Source organism: Triturus cristatus, chromosome 10 (genome assembly GCF_964204655.1).
Source record: "Triturus cristatus chromosome 10, aTriCri1.1, whole genome shotgun sequence".
Taxonomy (NCBI): domain Eukaryota; kingdom Metazoa; phylum Chordata; class Amphibia; order Caudata; family Salamandridae; genus Triturus; species Triturus cristatus.
In genome coordinates, this window is record NC_140593.1 from 569,918,541 (window position 1) to 569,937,504 (window position 18,964).

The 18,964-nt window shown below is 48.1% G+C and overlaps 1 protein-coding gene across 1 annotated transcript in view; it reads right to left on the reverse strand.

Annotated features, from left to right (window-relative positions):
• Positions 1-3,501: 3,501 nt before the first annotated feature.
• The window catches only part of CEP20 (centrosomal protein 20), a 380,968-nt gene continuing 365,505 nt past the window's right edge, over positions 3,502-18,964 (reverse strand). The window contains exon 5 of the mRNA XM_085632082.1: positions 3,502-3,697. Within this exon, the coding sequence (XP_085488208.1) occupies positions 3,627-3,697 (71 nt within the window). The 3' untranslated portion in view covers positions 3,502-3,626. The remainder of the gene's footprint in view (positions 3,698-18,964) is intronic.

Below are 18,964 nucleotides of genomic sequence, written 5' to 3' on the forward strand. Positions count from 1 at the left end.
TGTTTGTCCAGAATTTTTAAAGGTGGACGTGGTCTCAGTTGCCGTGTTTTTGGAGCCTCCTCTATAAAAGGAGCGACGAAAGGAACCCCGGGTTTGAGGAGACTGCAGTGCTCCCATAGACTTGGCAGTCTCATTATTCTTCTTCATTTTTTCTAATGCAGCGTCCACTGCAGGGCCAAATAGCTGCTCTTGGTTGAAAGGTTGAGCTAGAATTGCGGTTTGAACCTCCGGTTTAAAACCGGAAATACGGAGCCAGGCATGTCGTCTGAGTAAGACGCTGGTATTAACCGCCCGAGAAGCAGTGTCTGCTGCATCTAAGGCGCATTTAATGGAGGCATTAGATATTAACTTGCCTTCTTGAATGAGGTCAGCGGCCTGGGATTTAAAGGGTTCAGGCAGATGTTGCAGAAGGTCCTCAAGTTGGTCATAATGCGCCCTATCATACCGGGCTAACAGGGCCTGGGTATTGGCAATACGCCAGTGGTTCTCCGCCTGTGCGGCGACTCGTTTGCCTGAGGCCTCTAAAAGCTTAGACTCCTTGTCCGGGGGAGGCGTTTCTCCAGTTGTCTGTGAGTTAACGCGCTTCCTGGCATTTGATACGACCAAGGAGTCTAAAGGGAGCTGGGCTTTAATGTATGCAGGGTCCTGCGGGGCTGGTCGGTACTTTTTTTCGATGCGTGGGTTGAGAACCCTAGCTCTAACAGGGTCTTTAAAGACCTCAGTGGCATGCTTTATAACCCCTTTAATCATGGGCAGTATGTGAACAGTTTTTTGTGACTGCTCAAAAGTATCGAGGAGAAAATCCTCTTCAAGGGGGTCCGTGTGCATTGTGACGCCATGGAATGTTGCTGCCCTATTTATTAGTTGGCCAAACCCCAAATGGTCATCAGGAGGGGAGGGCTTGGAGGGGTAGGTAGTGGGGTCAGGCATGTCAGGAATTGGATAAGACCAGTCATCTACTGGTGCTGTGTCTGGAAATGTAAAAGGGTCGTTTGGATCAACAGGATCATTAAATAAATCAGGGTCCGCCCCTCCCCCTAAGTCATCATTATCATCCTGTGGAGGAGGTGAATGATAGGGAGATGGTAAAGGTAAAGGTAAAGGAGGAGGAGGAGGGGGGGACGGGTTAGGAGGTAATACAGGAGAGGAAGGACGAAGTGGTGAAGTAGCACAGTCCTTTTTCCGTATGGGAGCTGGAGGTGGTGTGATGTCCAGCTTCCGTTTTTTGTATGGGACGGCAGTCACATGTCCAGTTTCGGGATTGATGTAGATCCGCTTTTGAGTAGGATCTGGGCGAAAAAGTTCATCCGGCTCCGAAGGTGGTGGCGGTGATGGCCGTTTCGGGTCTTTATGAACTTTTTTCGGTGTGGACGTAGTTTTCGGTGCCGATGGATTTTTCGGTGCCGATGGATTTTTCGGTGCCGATGGATTTTCCGGTGCCGATGGATTTTCCGGTGCCGATGGATTTTCCGGTGCCGATGGATTTTCCGGTGCCGATGGATTTTCCGGTGCCGATGGAGTTTTCGGTGCCGATGGAGTTTTCGGTGCCGATGGAGTTTTCGGCGCCGGTGGAGACTTCGGTGCCGAGGAACGTTTCGGTGCCGAAGGAGATTTCGGTCTTGAAGCCTGTTTCGGTGCCGACAGTGGTTTTTTCGGTGCCGAAGGTGTTATAGGTACAATCACATGAGGTTTGCTCGAGCCCGAGCCACCTACAGGCTTAGATGTCTTCGGAGCCGGGCCCGAGGGCGGGGCTTCTGAAGAGGATTTCCGGTCGCGACTGGGCCCAGCTGGCGGAGTCTTGACCAATGTCTTTTTGGATGGGGCAGAGGGGGTGGTACTCACACGCTGCCCTGGAGTGATGAGGTCATCGGAATCGTCGGCCTCGGACACGATCTCGAGATCTTCGGTGTCATCTTCAGGAACATCCTGAGCAAAGATGTCCTCCGGTTCTGGAGCTGGTTTGGCCATAATATGGCATCGAGCTCTTCGGTCCCGGAGGGTCTTCTTGGAACGGAAAGCGGCACAAGCTGGACAGGTCGATTCGTTGTGTTCCGGCGACAGGCAGAGGTTACAAACCTCATGGTGGTCACTGTGGGGGAACTTTGCTCCATACTGGGGGCATTTTTTAAAGGGTGTCCTGTCCATCAGCCGCTTCCGGAACCGGTCCGAGTTGATTTCGATGTCGATAGATTGAAGAGTTAAATCGATTGCTGGAAGTTTTCTGCTGGAGCGGAAAAAGTTCATCCGAACCCAATGGCGGAAAAAAACAATCTGACGATGGAGTGGATGCCCATGCGCACTGTTGTCCAGGGGAGGAGTCACCAACCTCGTGACCAAAGGCTTCTTCCGAAGACAACAACCTGCAATCATCCAAGCCCAACACCAGATGGCGATCTTATCCTCAGTGTGTGATCTGCAGCTCATATGCCTCGAACACATTTTTAAGCCATTTGCTGTCTGTTATCAAAGAATGACAATATCGGAGAAAGGTTCTGAAACTGGCTTGTGGGACAGTTTCAAGCCTATTCACAGCTAGAGCTGATATGAAAGCATGAGAATGACAAGCTACTTTATTAGATGTAATTGCATTAATACTTCCATTTGCATTATACGAGAGACATGGACAAATTGTAAACATACAAATTAATGAACGAACCAGAGCTGGAGAAACTACTTTTTAAGAAAGACAAACAGGGTCCCTGAGCAGGTTAAAGAATTTGCTACAAAAATTATAAAAGGGTATTCAGATTGGAGGGTATAATCTATATCTTAATCCAACATCCAATGAACTGTTTGGTACATTATAAAACCTGATGTGATATTTCCTCTGGCGGACTGCACACCAATACGGCTTTAGCCCAAGTTTCAATGCAACCTTGCACAAACAGTTTTTTTGCAAAAGGTAGTTTTTGTTTTGCTACTATTGAAAATTTTCAGGACTAAAAATATTTATATATATATTTATTGACTTTTGAAATATAAGCGCTGTGTTAACAGGAAAAACTATTACAGTGACTTACGGTGCGATCCCCAGCAAACCACACAAGAAACAAGAAGCATAACCAGGCTTCTAACTGAAGACTTTTGGAATCACTGCAAATGGAAATTAGATGAACAGTAATTATACCAGGGTTTACAGAGTAGGGCTTGGCTGGATGATTTTACAATAGAATATCTGATCATTGCCCATACTTACTGGAATATTCCTAGCCCCTTTGATAAAAAATGCATATGACGATAAAATCTATCAAGAAAAAGAATTGTAATGCACAAAATTTTGTGTGGAGCTAACTCCCATGTGGCATATAAATTATCCGGCACCTTTCCAGGTAGTCAATGTGAAGATTTTGCCCATCTGGATATTCTATAAATATCTACATCTGCTACAGAGTTCACAAGATCAATATGGACAGTAGAAGTAAACTGTAATATGAAGAAAACTATATTGATAAATTAACTGCCAAAAAAAGCTAACTCAACTACAAAAACACGTACACAAAATAGGCTTTAATCCAATTTATTCAAATTGTGAAAAACATCTGAATATAAAAGTATAACTGTACTTCAAAATATAAAATATGTTGAATTTCAATTGTATTTATAACTGTACAAAATAAAAATGTAAATCATCTTTGCGATCCCTTTATAGTGAATGGTCCTCCAATGCTTGTACTTGGCAAATGCTCTGGTAAGTCATCTGTAAAAGAAAAAGGTGTGGACCAAAGTTACTAAAGTAACCTGTAACAAAGTGCTCTACAAATCAGTTTAATAGAGAATATTTTGTAAGTTCTGTTTCTTTTCATTCCGAACGTATATCAAGACTGTAATTTCAGGGAATCAGCATTTAGAAATTAACAATCTCTATTCCACAAGGGTGGCGTCTCTTGGAGCAAAATTTGATTAGACTGTAAATTTCAGGTAGCAGGATTCTCAACCTGGCGGCAAGACCACCATTACATTAACAAATAGTGCGTTACAAGTTCATCACCTTGAATATTAGAGGTCTCAATACCCTCATTAAATGCAATAAAGTCCATCCACTCTTTACTGCTGTGATGGGGCACACAAACATTTTCAGCAGGAGACACACCTTACGCACACATAGGTGGCAAAACGGCAGAGCCGCTGGAGAGGCCAAGTGTATAACATTGGGTATTCTGCTTATACAAAGAGTGCTCTGATATAGGTAAGATATGGGGTCCTGTGATTGTAGACGACACCGAGTTGGATCAGGGCAATTAGATAAGTCTCAATCTATGGTAAACTAGATGGGATACAACTGGTATCAGTAGCAGCTGTGCACCGAACACAGACCAGAGTGAATTTTGGATTTCCCTCACTAGGAAACTAGCTGAATGGTCCTGTGTTCCATGGATCCTAGGGGGAGACTTTTATAATGTTCTCGATGTGATGCTGGATAGATCTACATCACCACTGCCGCAAGCTGTGCCAGCGCAACATGACAAAGTTAAGTAGATGGCTGGAAAGCTAGGCATTGGTGGATGTTTGACGCGTGCGTCACCCAAATAGGAGTGACTACTCTTTTTACTTTCCAGCACATAACATTTTCACTAGGCTAGATTGCATTGTCTAAATCCCTAAAACTTGATTATTTAATTAACCCAAAGCAACTGAAATCTACAGAGTGCTGGTGAAATACTTAATCTTCATTAAGTTCTGGTGATGGCCCTGGGGTTCTCTTGTGATCTGTGAGTGGCGAGCCAACTTATGATTGAGGCCCACATACAGTAAGTATCAGTAAAAAAGATTTGAACCAAATGATGGCCTGGGATATTAGCTAAGTCAATTGCTGCAAGAGAAAAATGAATCACTTAAGCTGAAATGTGAGGCTCGCATTACTTAACTATGTTAGAATCCAGAAAATAAAAATAATGTCCAGGACAATACCCAAATCCTTGGCTTAAGTGGGACTAGGTAGGATACAAATGGGATGAAGCCATACATATCCATTAATCTCGTCAATTTGCCGGATAATTCTACCAGTGTAAACTTTATTTTAGTTATTTATAGTCATGAAGCTGAGCCTCAGCACTTCTTAACTATGGTCACTGGTGCATTAGTTTTATACTTCATCTTCTAGAATAAAACAATGAGTTCAAACAAGTTACCACAAAAGGATGCTTTACGGAAGCAATGTTCTCTAAAAGCTTGTGTATTGTCAAAGGTTTTGAAATTAACACTTAACCAACGCTGAAGATCATAATTGTTTAGAGCGTCCATGAGAATTAGCAGGGACAGGCAGGATCCCTGGGTTAGATGACATGCAAGCAATCACTAATCAGATATGGAGCCACATTTTGTGGCTAAGAAAATATCAAATCCAAGTTACTCTGGCATCCATACCACCTTTGGGGCCCGGGAGAAGAAGATGGAGTGGTGTGGTATTCCAGTGGATACACAAGTCCCAGAGTACCAAGAGGGTCGATTACCCTTATTTAATGATGTCTGTCAATTTGCTTTTTACATTCTGAAAGTTTATTTCTATGCTTTGGCCAAGCCCAATGTTTCATTGCCTCTCATGAGTAATTTGATGTTAGTCCAACTAGGGATGAACAGCGAGCAAACCATGTCACTGAGAATTATAAAGAAAATAAATCCGCATTGGATCCGATGTGAATGTCGGCTCATTGTGAGGAATCAAAGGAGCGATCCAGTATTATCTGAGCCCTTTAGTGACCCAACCCTTTGGAGGACAGCGTTGAACAATCAGAAATTAGAGGGTAAAGTGTCTCAACACAACCCTTTTCTTACTATGCTTTATTAAGGGCCTCCTGTGGAGTGCCTGGGGTACATGAATGGAAATCTAATTATATATTCTAAAAGGCATGTTGTCTTCTTTGAAGAAGCAATGCAAGTCTGGTGCTTATAAATCTCCTGGTTGATATTTGAGGGTAGTTAGTGGTGGCTGAATAGAGAGCTGCCAGGACTGGTGTTGGTATTAGCTACAGAGAAGGTGAGAAATCTGTTAACACTCTTTGGGAAACCATATGGTTAGGAGTGTATAGTTTTCAGTAGTTTATAGAGATTTTTTAAAGTGCATTTTGTTCCAAACTATTTTAGCTATGAAGTAAAAATCCTTGGTGGCATAACTGTTGGTTTCATATCTTTCCCTATAATTGCAAGGTCTCAGAAGCTTTACGATTTGAGATCTCAGCCCTTGTTTTTAATAAGCATATGCAGATCATTCTTTAAAGACCTCAGGAAAAGTGTAAATCAGACTTTAAATATTTTGGTTTAGGCACCTACCATGATGAGCGGTATGCGAGGAGAGGAAACTATTTAATAAATAATACATATTTGGTAATATAGATATTTGACATATAGGCTTGGTATCCTTTAAAGAAAGATCTGGGGCTGGAGACTGGGCAGCCAATGCCTCAGCAATAAAATTTCTTTCAGTTATAACCACATATTTTTCTACCATTTCACTGTAGATCCAACAAGTGTGCAGTTAATTAAAATTCACGACCGAGAAAGTAAAAAATGTCTGGGCAATACAGCTGGGCTGTGCTTAAACTATTGAAAATCAAGATCACACAGATAATCTAACAAAGGAGAAACTGATGTAATATGAAAGCAAGCATTGGCAAAGCCAATAGGTCTGGAGTTGCCTGCCAGGCTTTTGGCTTGGACAGTGCTTGTTCGGTCATGGTTTTTGCAAAACTTAATTCTTATTTATTTATTTTAAAAGTTTTATATAGCACTGGCTAGACCCGAAGGTATCAGAGCGCTTTGCATGAGATAGGACATTACATAAGAACATTTTTACATAGTTACATCTGTTATAGTTACAGTTAACAGTAAATGCTAGGGAGAAAAACGAGAGCTTAACAGAATAAGATATTAGAGCATAGCATAACCAAGACACACATCATAGGAGTGGTGGAGGGTAGAGGGGAAAAGGTAAGCAGGAGAGAGGCAAGCAGACAGGGTCAGGTAGATCAGAAGGGGGAAGGAATTCGGGGTAAGGAACTCGGGGGAACAAGGCCGTAGAAGTAGTTGAAGAGAAGAGACAGTGGGGGAAAGTTGTCAGGTCAGAGACTTAAAAGAATAAGTCTAAAAGAAAAAAAGATGTCTTTAGTTTCAAAAAACACACAGCGCAATTGTAATTCTATGTCAGGACCGGAGGCGAGGATTATGCTTTGCTTTCTTTTTTTCCTTCCCAGCAGCATTCAACAAAAAAATCAAAAGACTACCTTTCCCGTAGTTCATGGGGAAAGGTCGAGAGAGACACGGCAGGACCACAAAGGCAGGAGCCTCCTGCAAATCTTCTTCTTTCTTATCCTGCTCGCCCAGCAGTTAAGTCATCCTTATTTTAGTTCTAACTTTGTGGTAATGTTTTTTCGTCGTGTGCTAGCGGTGCTTTGGCTGCGGAGATTGTGTGTGCGGCCGCAGGAGCGTGTTCATCGCTCCAATTGTGGAAGCGTTTGTCTTGCTCAGGCAACGTTTTGCTGCGGTGACGGCGGGGAGCCACCAGAGCTCGCAAGTGCAGGCGCGCCGCGTTGCTCCACGGGGATCGCGCTGTTCCTGTCAGTCAGAACCGTTGACAATGTGCGCCCCGCGGATGTCTGTGCAAGCTGTCTTGGAAGCCGTGACGCACATACTCCTATGGATCTGTAGTGAGCATTATCGCACAGCCTGATGCCCGCTGTTTGCGGGTCGGTAGCTGGCAACGTTTTGTTCTCCTCACCGGCACGCACAAGCACCGCTTTTGGTAAGCTGTGCTTTTTTGTCAGGCCGGCCCAGGTGCACGCGTCACCCGTCTTCATTAAGGGTGAGTCTGCCCTGGGACTCTGACCCGTATTCAGCGTGTTGCGCTGCATGAAATCTAGACTGCCTCAGTTGCCAATAAATTAAGAGCCTTAGGCTCGCAAAATTTATTCCCTGCACCCCCAGTGTCCTGATGCAAATAAGACTTGTGGTAAAAGCCTTAGGCTCACCAAAGCTTTACCTCTGCACCCCCTGAGTGCCTGCGGCTTATTGGGGTTAAGGCCCTGGCAGGTTTTTTCTTCATTTGATTGACCCACTGTCCATATAGTGAAGCTATGGAGGGGGGAATACTTTGAGGAGTCCTTGCAGGTCCTTCCTTAAGACGACGAGTTCTGTGAGGTGGTCGATTCCTCAATTCACCAGGCAGTCACTGCGGCCATGGGCCCCTTTAAGCGCCGCCTTATGGAAATAGCCTACGCCTATGCAGGCCCTTCTTCCTCACGGAACCCTTTCCCCTGCTTCCACTCGTGCATCAAAGTGCAATCAAGACTCCTCCCTGGACCTTGGCACCATTTCAGTGCCTGAGGAGGGCCTTTTTAGCCCGTCCTCCCGCTGATACGCCGCCCCCGACGTGGACAACCTGTGTCCCCATGGGGGTCTTGACGGGGAGGATGAGGATTCCCCTAACAAGTCCAATGATGAGGCGGGGCCTTCAAAGCCTTGGCGCCCTCCCCCCAGTGGGGTGGAGACACCCTCGGATATGTTGGTTCCTGAAGACCTTGTCCATCCCCCCCCCCTCTGCTGAGTGGGCTCCCTCAAGTAAAGTGTCACAGTTCGTGGCGAACCGCCTGAGAAAACCCATGGAGGAGGTCAGGGCATGCCTTAGGGCGGAGTTTCCCCCGCCCTGCCCTCTCGGGTAAGGTGGCTGTCACTCCTGAGATCGATGCCCGAATGGCCACTTTCCTACAGAAATATATCCGTGACCCCAAGAAATGGATAGACAAGTCCTGGAAAGCCTGCCAGGACAAGCTCATGGGTGTCTGTGGCCCCATCAACAAAATCCTCGACCTGGTCGAGGAAGCCAAAACCTCAAACACCCCTCTCCCCCGATTCAGTTTGGGGATGGGCGCAGCACGCCACAGCCTCTTGGCAACGCAAATTGCGCACTCTCAACTGAGAGGCATCGTTCTCTCCTTTTGAAGGTCGACCCCAAACTTGGGGATCTTGCTTTCTTCAGAGGCAGGCGCTGTGGCACAGTGCGGGTTCTACAGGGAGAGGTTTATCATGGAGTTGACCAAGATTGTCATCACGTTCACCACCCTGGACAAGGCGCAGGCGTCCATCAAGAAGGTCTTCCACCCGAAGATTTTTGTTGGGGCTGGCTGTGGTAGGGGGCGCTCTGTCTGCCACTTCTACACCCAAGGCCCCCACTAGAGGTTCCAAGAAGCCGCAGAAGCAGCCCAGACAGGAGTTTTTCCAGCCCCGCAGAGGCAATCGCGGTCGTGGCTCCAGGGGCACTACCAGAGGAAACTTCCAACCCCGAACAGGTGAAACTTTCCCCATTCCCTCATTTACAGGTGGGGGGGCGGGTTGGCTCTTTTTGTGCGCAACTGGGAGCGCATTACTGCGGACCCGTGGGTGCTCCACACATTCAGGGGTTTCAGCATAGAGTTTTATGGGTCTCCACAGCAGGCGGCTCGGCCTCGCCCTTTGGTTCTTGTGGATTCTCAGGCCGACCTGGTCGACAAGGAGGTGGCGGATCTTCTCCTCAAAGGGGCAATATCCTGCTCCTCCCTCCACCCACACGGTTTTCTAAGGAATGTGTTCTTGGTGGACAAGTCAGATGGGGGTCAACGCCCGGTCATCGATTCGAAGTACTCAGAGCAGGTTTCGCTTACAGAGGAAGTGAGAAAAGAGATGAGATGGTGGTTGGACCATATGGAAGCCTGGAACGGGCGAGCCATTTTTTGGGTCCTCCCCAGAGATGGTGAGAGTCAGAAGTCAGCAAGTCAGGCTGGGGAGCACATTGCGGGGACTCCTTTCACAGGAGGAAAGTGGTCAACAGACGAGCAGAAGCTCCATATCAACTGTCTGGAGCTTCTGGCCGGATCCTTTGCCATCAAGTGTTGGACGAAGGACAGGGTCAGCTTCATTGTCTTCCTCAAGATGGACAAAGTGTCGCCGGTATATAAATCACCTAGGTGGTACAAAGTCCAAGGTGCTTGCGGACCTGGCCAGTGAGTTTTGGACATTCTGCCTCGATCATGGTGTCTCGATAACGGCAGAGTACCTTCCAGGAGTGCCCAATGTCATCGTGGACTGGTGCTCCAGAGCATGGTCGGAAATGAGCCTCTGGCAATTGGACCCCCGGGTTTTTCAGAGGTTGCAATCCCTGTGGGGCCCGTTCTCGGTGGATCTGTTCACTTCCCGCCTTGATCACCAGCTTCCCCGGTTGTTCAGCTGGAAGCCAGACCCACTGACAGCAGCGACGGATGCTTTTCTCCAGGACTGGTTGCGGGAGACTGGTTAGGCCTTCCTGCCATTTGCAATGATTTTGTGCCTCTCAGCCCAGATCCGCAATCAGCAGGCAATGGGGGTTCTTATCACCCCCTTATTGGAGAGCTCAAGTGTGGTTTCCAGTTGTTCTGGAACTTTCCTGGGATTCTCAAATCCTTCTACCCTGGGATCAGTTTCTCCTCCAGAATCCCCAGGGTGAACTGCATCCCCTGGTGCTCCAAGGGCGCTTGACCCTCATGGTTTGGTGGATTGCAGGTGTCTGGCGACTGAGGCCTTTCGCAAGAGGCTGAGAGAATCCTGGCTTCAGCCTGAGCGGACGGCACTAACAAACACTGCAGATCAGCCTGGACCTGATGGGTTAGTTGGTGTCTTTGGAACGATCAAGATCCCATGGGGTGCGAAGTGGTCCACATCATGAATCTTCTGGTGTCCTTGGCGTCTAATAGACTGGCATATCATACAATAAATTCTTATAGGTTGGCAATTTTGGTGGGCCACGTCCTGTGCAAGGGGCGGCGGTGGTGTAACATCCCTTCGTATGTAAACTGATGAGGGATCCACCTCTCTTACCCTGCAACCTAGATATTCCAAGCTGTGGGATGTTAACAAGATACTCTCCCTTTTCAAGTCGTGGCCATTAAACAAGTATCTGTCTCGGAAAGCATTGTCGGGGAAACTAGTCATGCTTCTTTGCCTGGTTTGATGCTGGAGAGTTTCTGATGTGCGGGCACTGGACATTTCAGGATGCTCCCTCACCCCTGGGGGGTCACCTTTCACATCTCAAGGGGTACAAAGTCTGATTCCAGGGTGGTGTCGTATGTCACCTTCAATAGACATCCCAAGCTGTGTGTGGTTCGCTGTCTGAAGGCATATGAGAGCATGATGGAGGAGCTCCGTCCCCACGGGGAGCGGCAGCTACTAATCTCCCTCAGGAAGCCTTTCAAAGCTGTCTCTCCTCCCACAATAGCCCGCTGGGTCAGATAGGTCATGCAGGAGGCGGGCATTGATGTGTCACACTTTGGGGCAAGCGGACTGGCCCTCTGATTCCTTGCTCAAAAGATTCTACTTTAAGCCAGTAGTGGACATGGCTTCCTTGGTGGTGGACAAGCTTTGAACAAGCATAATCCTTGCCTCCGGTCATGACATTGAATGAAAAATTTCCTAGTAAACAAAGGAAAGTTTCAATTCTATTAAGGATACGGAGACGAGGACTATTACCGCCCGGCGTTCCCGAGGCTCTCCGTCAACTTTTCCCAACCCAAACTCAAGTGGAGGGGGCCTAGGATATGACGGCCCCAGTGCTACGTACTGCATAAGTATACCCTTTATTCCTTTGTGGGATGCCTACTTCGACGCTTTGACCACCTTGCCTAAGAGTAATGTCGGGAGGGTGGTGCATTCTGGTGTTTAGTCTTTCTGGAGACTTGGCTTTGTTTGCTATGTATTGAATAGGTGGCTGTTGCTCTTCATAAGTTCAGATTCATTGGAGTTTTTCTCTCTAATTGCCTAGGTTCAGAAACATCTAAAACGGACTAACAGAGGCTGACGGTATGAGGAGGGTCGCAGTCAAGAAAGAGGAAGATTCCCAGGAGCCTCCTGCCTTTGTGGTCCTGCTGTGTCTTCTGATTGGTTCATTCTCTCGACCTTTTCCCGTGAACAATGGGAAAGGTAGTTTTGTAATTGTTTTTTGAATGCTGCTGGGAAGGAATATAAAGAAAGCAGAGCATAATCCTCGCCACCGTGTCTTTAATAGAATTGAAACTTTCCTTCGTGTTTACTAGGACATTTTTCATTCCTTAGCACTTGTGTGTGTGAATTGGCTCCCTGTGAAAGGGAGGAATGTCACCACTCATAGTGAAGTCAACCAGTTGCCCATCAAGGACCCACTGCCCCTTGCTGTATGTTGTAGTGGACAGAAGAAAAATGTGAATGACATAATAACAGACCAGTGGATGAAGAGGGCTTCCTGAGAGCCATTATACATATGCGTTCTAATATTTCATTACAACAGTAGGTTGTTAGATTTACTGAAATTAACAGGCATCTGTGCTCCATGTTCCTCCTGTATATTGTCAGAGAAGGGTAGAAATTAAGTAAAATGAAAAGTTACAGGCCTTCCCTCTCAATTTGTGACACCTACAAATCTTCCACACAATTGTTTTCTAGGTCATTCAAGACTGATAAGTTTGATCCCTTAAATGCTTCATACTTCTACCCGTTTTCGGTTAGTCAACAATATGGCAGAAATGACTGTCTCAAATGTATTTGTGAATAACTCTAAACTCTGCGGTTTGCTCTACTTTCTGTAGTTAGTGACCCACAAAACCTCACTTTCCCATCATCCTGTTGGAGCAAAATGTTACCATTTCTGAGCTGCCAGGACTTGAGCATGAAGACAGCCAATGTAGTATTGGTCTAAAACTGCATTTTTAGCTAGATGTATAATATCTTGCATAAACCCTGCACCCCTGAGCATAAGCGTCTCCTCTCAGATTGCACTCCGTAACAGAAACCTGCTGTCACTGCAGCCAGAAACATCACAGATATCAGTTTATCTTTCAAGACAAATAGTTTGAATGTTTTTTGTAAGCTATTTAAGAGTGCTGTGGGTCCTGTCCGAAACAACTCATAGTAAAATGAACACATCATAGGAGATGGGACAAGAGACTTACCCAATACACCTCTATGGCACGGCACATGGCTGCATGAAACCTCGACCCTTCAGAGTATCCGGCAGTGGGATCAGGTCAGGATCTCACTCCTTAGGGATGTCTGGGTGGGAGACCACGTCAGGGCCTTCTCAGACCTGCAGCAGCATCACTCCCTCCACGCCACCCAATTTTATAAGTACTTACAGCTCCGCCACGCCCATCATACGCATATCTCACCAGGCACCTCGCTCCCAGAGTTCAACCGCTGGAGGCCCAGGTCATGATGGAGGACTTAGGCAGAGGAGGGGTGTCAAGGATATATCGATCCCTCACGAACAATGGCCCTACCACCCTAGACTCGCTGCGAACCTGCTGGGAGGGATGGCTGGGCCTCCTAGAACAGGCAGACTGGTGCGATGCCCTTATGGCTCCCAAAACGTTGACAACCTCCTCTAAATTGCGTCTCGTCCAACTATATTACCTACACATGGCTTATCTCACCCCAGCACGCTTACACAGGGCAGGACTGCGCCCCTCCCCAAACTGTACACGATGTGGCAAAGCCCCGGCCGACTTCTACCACGTGGTCTGGTTATGCCCTTGGCTCGCTCCATTCTGGTCAGGCGTGGAGTCTGAACTCACACAAACTCTGGGGTGGCAGGTCCCTCATGATGCCCTACACCTTCTTCTGGGTGTTTTTGATGGTTTGGACGACTCTAGAGCCGATGAGCGCTTTCTGGGCACTGCGGTGGCCAAGCGAGACATCTCTGCGGTCTGGGCTCAGGCCAAACCCCCTCCTATACAAAAGTGGCGACGAGGCATGGATTGGTGCGCAGCCCAGGAGGAGCCCCTCTTTGAGGCCCGGGGATGCCCTGAGAAATTCCTTCGGGTATGGGGCAAATGGCTAAACCTACTGTCTTGAGTCCCGTGTCTGATCTTTCTCCTACCTCGTTACATTGCTTCTCAGGTGGGGTGGTATGCTCGGTGTTGCTACATCATGGCCGGGACATTTGCTGTTTGCCAAAGATGAACTTTGAATTACTATGTACTTACATGCTGTCCTTTGTATGCTTGGTCTTTCAAATGCAAATAAAGTGGATTATCAAAAAAAATAAAAAATGAACACAGACAGTATCTTGCCAAGTTGAAATTAGTGGATTGTATTTATAGCCCAAATAATAACTGTGTCACTAACGCTGGGTTCAAACTGGAATGGCATGGTGAGCAAAAAAACGATGGATTTAGGCCCAGATCTCTGTACTGGGGTGAATGTATGACATTGTTCTGCATTCTGTCCAACTGTTTTTGCATTTGCCACCCCAAGTGGGGCGGGTATGCCCAGACGTGGGTCCCATGATCTCCATGCCACTGGAATCAAGCTACCCTGGCTGAAGAGGGGTGAAACCCCGAAACCGGTCTTAGGATGCTTGTTTCCAGTCCAGGGAGTACCTGGCTTGGCAATTCGGGCTGGACTGTTCCCATTAGGCACAGGGTCAAGACTGATTTGCATATGGCTGGGTTCAAACTGGAATGACATGGTGAGCAAAAAAACAATGGATTTAGGCCCAGATCTCTGTACTGGGGTGAATGTACGACATTGTTCTGCATTCTGTCCATCAACTGTTTTTGCACTAAGGCATAGAGGTCAGTCAATTATTCTTTCTTTTGCTAAATTTTGGACATAAAAGAAACAGACAAAGATATAAAACACGATACAAATATTCTGCAACAAATACTTTTTGAAAAAGAGCATATAAATCTACAGAATAATCAAATAAGTAAGATTTAACATAAAAAAGACATATTGGGGGGGGGGGGGTGTCATCTCTGCTTTATCTCAGACTTGCTGTAAAGAAGTGGAGGCTACCCATAGGCTGTGTCTCTTGAACATTTGGGACGCCACTGATCTGTCTAGACCAGAGCGGCTGTGGGTCACTTTGGGATGCATGGTGGCTAAGCGCAACATCGCCAGAACCTGGAAGGGAGGGAGGGGTTGATTTGAAATGCACTGATTGGGAGTCAGATATGGACTGGTGCATGCAGGCTGAGAGAGTGGTGTACGAAAGTAGAGGTTGCCTGGGTACATGGATGAACATTTGGCCCCCCTGGAACAAGAACAGAGGTTGGCTGTGTGCGCCCTTTAATGTCAACTCCCCGTTTGCTGTCGATAATGAATCATTGTAATTGTGTATCGCTGGAATTATTTGCACATATGAATCCTTCAATTAAGCTCCATTCTGATATGCTCTCGGTAATGTCCACAATTATTTTATTTGACCACTTTTTTTTTTTAATTTCAAATTATCTTTATTGAATTTTATGAAAAAAGGTAAAAAAGAAGAAAATAAGAGGATCATAACAGGAGGTGGTAACATGGTCAAGTATCACAATGTACATAAAATGGTATTTCAAATGATCATAAAGCAATTACTGGCAATAGATGTACATCTTGACAATAAAATAACCTCTTAATCACCAGCTCAAGAGAGGATGAAAAGATCGAATGAGTAAAGGAAAGAGGAAAAGAAAACCAGAAGGGGAAGAGAAAAGACAGAAGAGACTGTCCAGAGCCAAGAGCCCTATACTTAACATAGCATAATGACCACTTTTAATTTATATTGTGTATTTTAATAATGGTTTGTTTTGTATTTGTGTGATGTCATTTGGTTTGTCTTCTTTCAATAAAAAGTTTTCTTTTTTTTTTAAAGACATCATAAATAGATAAAATCCGCATCAGAATGAATTTGCTTGTTAAAACCATCAAAACTAAATCATATTAGGGCTAAAGTGCATTATGGGCAGCTAGCGGAGCAACAAATCATCCCAGATTCTCTCTCAATGGAACAAAGCTAATGGAAACGTGGGTTCCAGGCCTCAGAAATGTAGAGGTAGGGTTCTCCACAGAAAAGAAGATGATGCTTTCGCGGTGCAGCACACATCAGCTACTATCAGGATCTAAGTTTTTGAAGGCTAGATATCAGCCATGACTAAAGTCAAATAAATACAGCCATCAACACCAAATACTGCCAAGTACAGCGAACACAGGACAGAAATCCTCCCACCGCCAGGAAAGAATAAACACCGAACAACAAATAACGACCCATCAGAAGCAGATGCAACATTTCACATGCAGTCTGGCCGATCATTTTGGGGCTTTTCAACATAAGAGAATTTCACCGTTCAAAATGCTGCGGATTTTTTTAAATATATTTGTTGGGTCTTAAAAAACATCAACAATTTACTGCCTGCGCAGCACTGATGTGACTTAACCAAAGGTCAGTGCTCAATCACACTGCATGCAGACTGAACATGGCGCTCTATTTTGGTTTAATGTCATGTTTAACTAAAATTTATGAAGAATATTAAACGGGCTGGCTAAACCTGCTCTGGTCGTTGCTACTGTGGCGATGAGATCGTTACTCCGACCTCAGAATTCTTTCCTCAACGCCATCCTCCTTTCCATGGAGTCTCTGGGAGTTCCCTGCAGGGTCATCTGACCAGGCAGTTAGTAATAATGCAGTTTTCATGGTTGTTGCTGAGCTGCTGCACATCTTCCCCGAACCCGAATCGGATATGCATCTCTTTTAGAAAATGCTCTTGAATTCGGGGAAGTTTTATTCTGCTTTGATGGGTCTATCAGGAGCAGAAGGAGACATTGCTGAAGAAGTACTGGTGGCAGATGTGGTGCTGGCACACTTCCTGGAGAAGCCAGAGTTGCTGGAGATGACTGATCTCCTGAGAGGGGGACTTGGAGACAAAGTTACTTCCGGAGTAATTGCTATTGGTGGAGAGTAAGTTCTGCTGCATTCTGTTTCCCAAGTGCAAGGCACTTCAATTGGCAAAGCCAGTCTGAAGATAGTGGCAACTGCTTCTTCAGAGTACAATGTTTTTATAAATGTGGAACCGCTCTATGACTCGGCATCAAAAGCAAAATGGGTCGCGAAGGTGATGTCTGAAGTGTGGTCACTGTGTGTGGGCATCAGACTTAGTATAGACGTCAATACATGAGTCAACAGCAACAGTCTGGTGTCTCTCGAAGTCGCATGGTGCTTTGACAGCCTTCTCTGTGGTGTACCGGTCGATGACATGGAGGCAGACACTATACCCATCCAAGATGTGTTAAATCTTGGTGTGGAACAGGAAGAGCATCTCTTTCTTTGATGCGTTTCTCTCTGGTTCTGCCCCTGGGAGAGTCCTTGAAGGGCGAGGGTATACGCACAAATATGCATTGCCCCTGTCCTTAAATAAACTTTGAAAATGAATTGATCGAGCGCTAGGGGGCGCCTGACCATCATGGCCGCTTAGCGGTACGGCTCCGGGCGCCCGGCCCAGTTTCTTTCTGCCTGCTCCGTCCCGAGCTGCCCTGGCCGGGTCTTCGCCGGCGCTTTGGTGCACGGAGCTGTCTCACATCCCTGGGTCCCAATCTGAGGAGGACCGGCCCTCCCCGGGCGCTGCTGGAAGGCATCGTAGCGGGCACGGGGTGTGGGCGCGGCGAGCGTGGAGCGAGGATCCGGGGAAAGCAGCCACTTGAGCCCGCGGCGCCCACGAGGTGTCTGGGCCCCGGACTTCCGGTGGCGGAAGAGGCGCTTGGCTGCTGGGATCACAGGGGGCTCTCTCCCCCCCCCCCACGAGGCGAGAGCCACCCCCGCCTGGGGGATCTGAAGAGTGGTGCGGACGCGGAGCTGGTCCCGGGGGGCAGACTGACACCAGGAGGTCGCTGGTGAGTGTGGCGTGGCGTGGCGGGGCCGCCGGAGCGGTGCGGGGGTTCTGGAGGAGGCTCTTTCGCTTGCCGCGCCCCCCCCCCTCCGCTGCTGGAGCTGCCCCGCGGGGAGGGGGGTGCTGGCCTCGGTCCCTGGAGGGGCGCTGAGTGGCGTGGGGTTCTCCCCCTTATCGGGCCGCGGGCCGGCGGAGGGCTGGTTTCATCTCCCCCCTCCGCCCGCGCTCTGGAGGACCGCCCTGCAACGCTCAGGAACCCGTGTGGGGTGCGTGGGCACTGCGGCCCCACTGAAGACGGCGGCGTTGACCGTGGGCATTGGTGGGTGGCGGCGTACCACCATGGGGCCTTGACGGGCCGCGGATCGGCGGCGCCCCTGGGGGCGGATCGGCTGCTATATCGGGCAGCGCCCCGGGCAGTGACTTGCGGAGCTTGGACTGACGGGCTGCCCAGGCGAGTGGAGGCCCCAACTGCACGTTCTCCCTCCTGCTGTCTGGTTCCCCGGCCTGGTGGGCTAACCGAGATCTCCAGCGAGACCCTTCGGCGGGTGCGGCCGTTCCCCCACAGGCTGAAGTGGGGTCACCATGGGCAGGGACAGGGCCTCCAAACCGACACCTGCGGCCACCCAAACCAGGATTGAACAATTTACGACATCTGAGAGGGGGACTGGCCCGACCGGGGAAGCGGCATCGGCCCCTGCTACAGACCTGGCCGCCATCTTGCAGGCCATCAATGCGTCCCATTCCTCCCTGGAGGGTATGGTCGGGGAGGTCAAGGTGGATGTCGCCCTCCTTCGCCAAGACTTGCGTAATGCCACCACCCGCATCTCTGAGGCCGAATCGAGAATATCGACTGCAGAGGACGATATACACCAGTTGCAGGACCAGGTACGGGAGCTCACCACCCACTCTAAGGAGCTGCATCGCCGGGCCGAGGATGTTGAAAACCGGGCGCGGCGCGGCAACCTCCGCCTAGTGGGCTTTCCGGAGGGGGCCGAGTCGGGCCGGGCAGATGACTTCTTGGAGCGCTGGTTTAAATCCTGGATGCCTGCGGACAGCTTGTCGGCCTGGTTTGTGGTGGAGCGGGCCCACCGTTCCTTGGCTCCTAGGCCTCCAGGGGCACCCCCCCGCCCCTTCATCCTAAAGATCCTTAACTTCAGGGACAGGGACGCTATTCTCCGCGAGGCCCGGCGTGCTGAAACTCTTACGTACCAGAATCATAAAATCATGATCTTTCCGCACTACACTCGGGAGGTCCAGGAGCTGCGGCGATCCTATACGGAGGTGAAGTAGAAGATGCGGGCTCTGGGCCTCCAATATCAACTTCAGTTCCCGGCCCGTCTCCGGGTCAT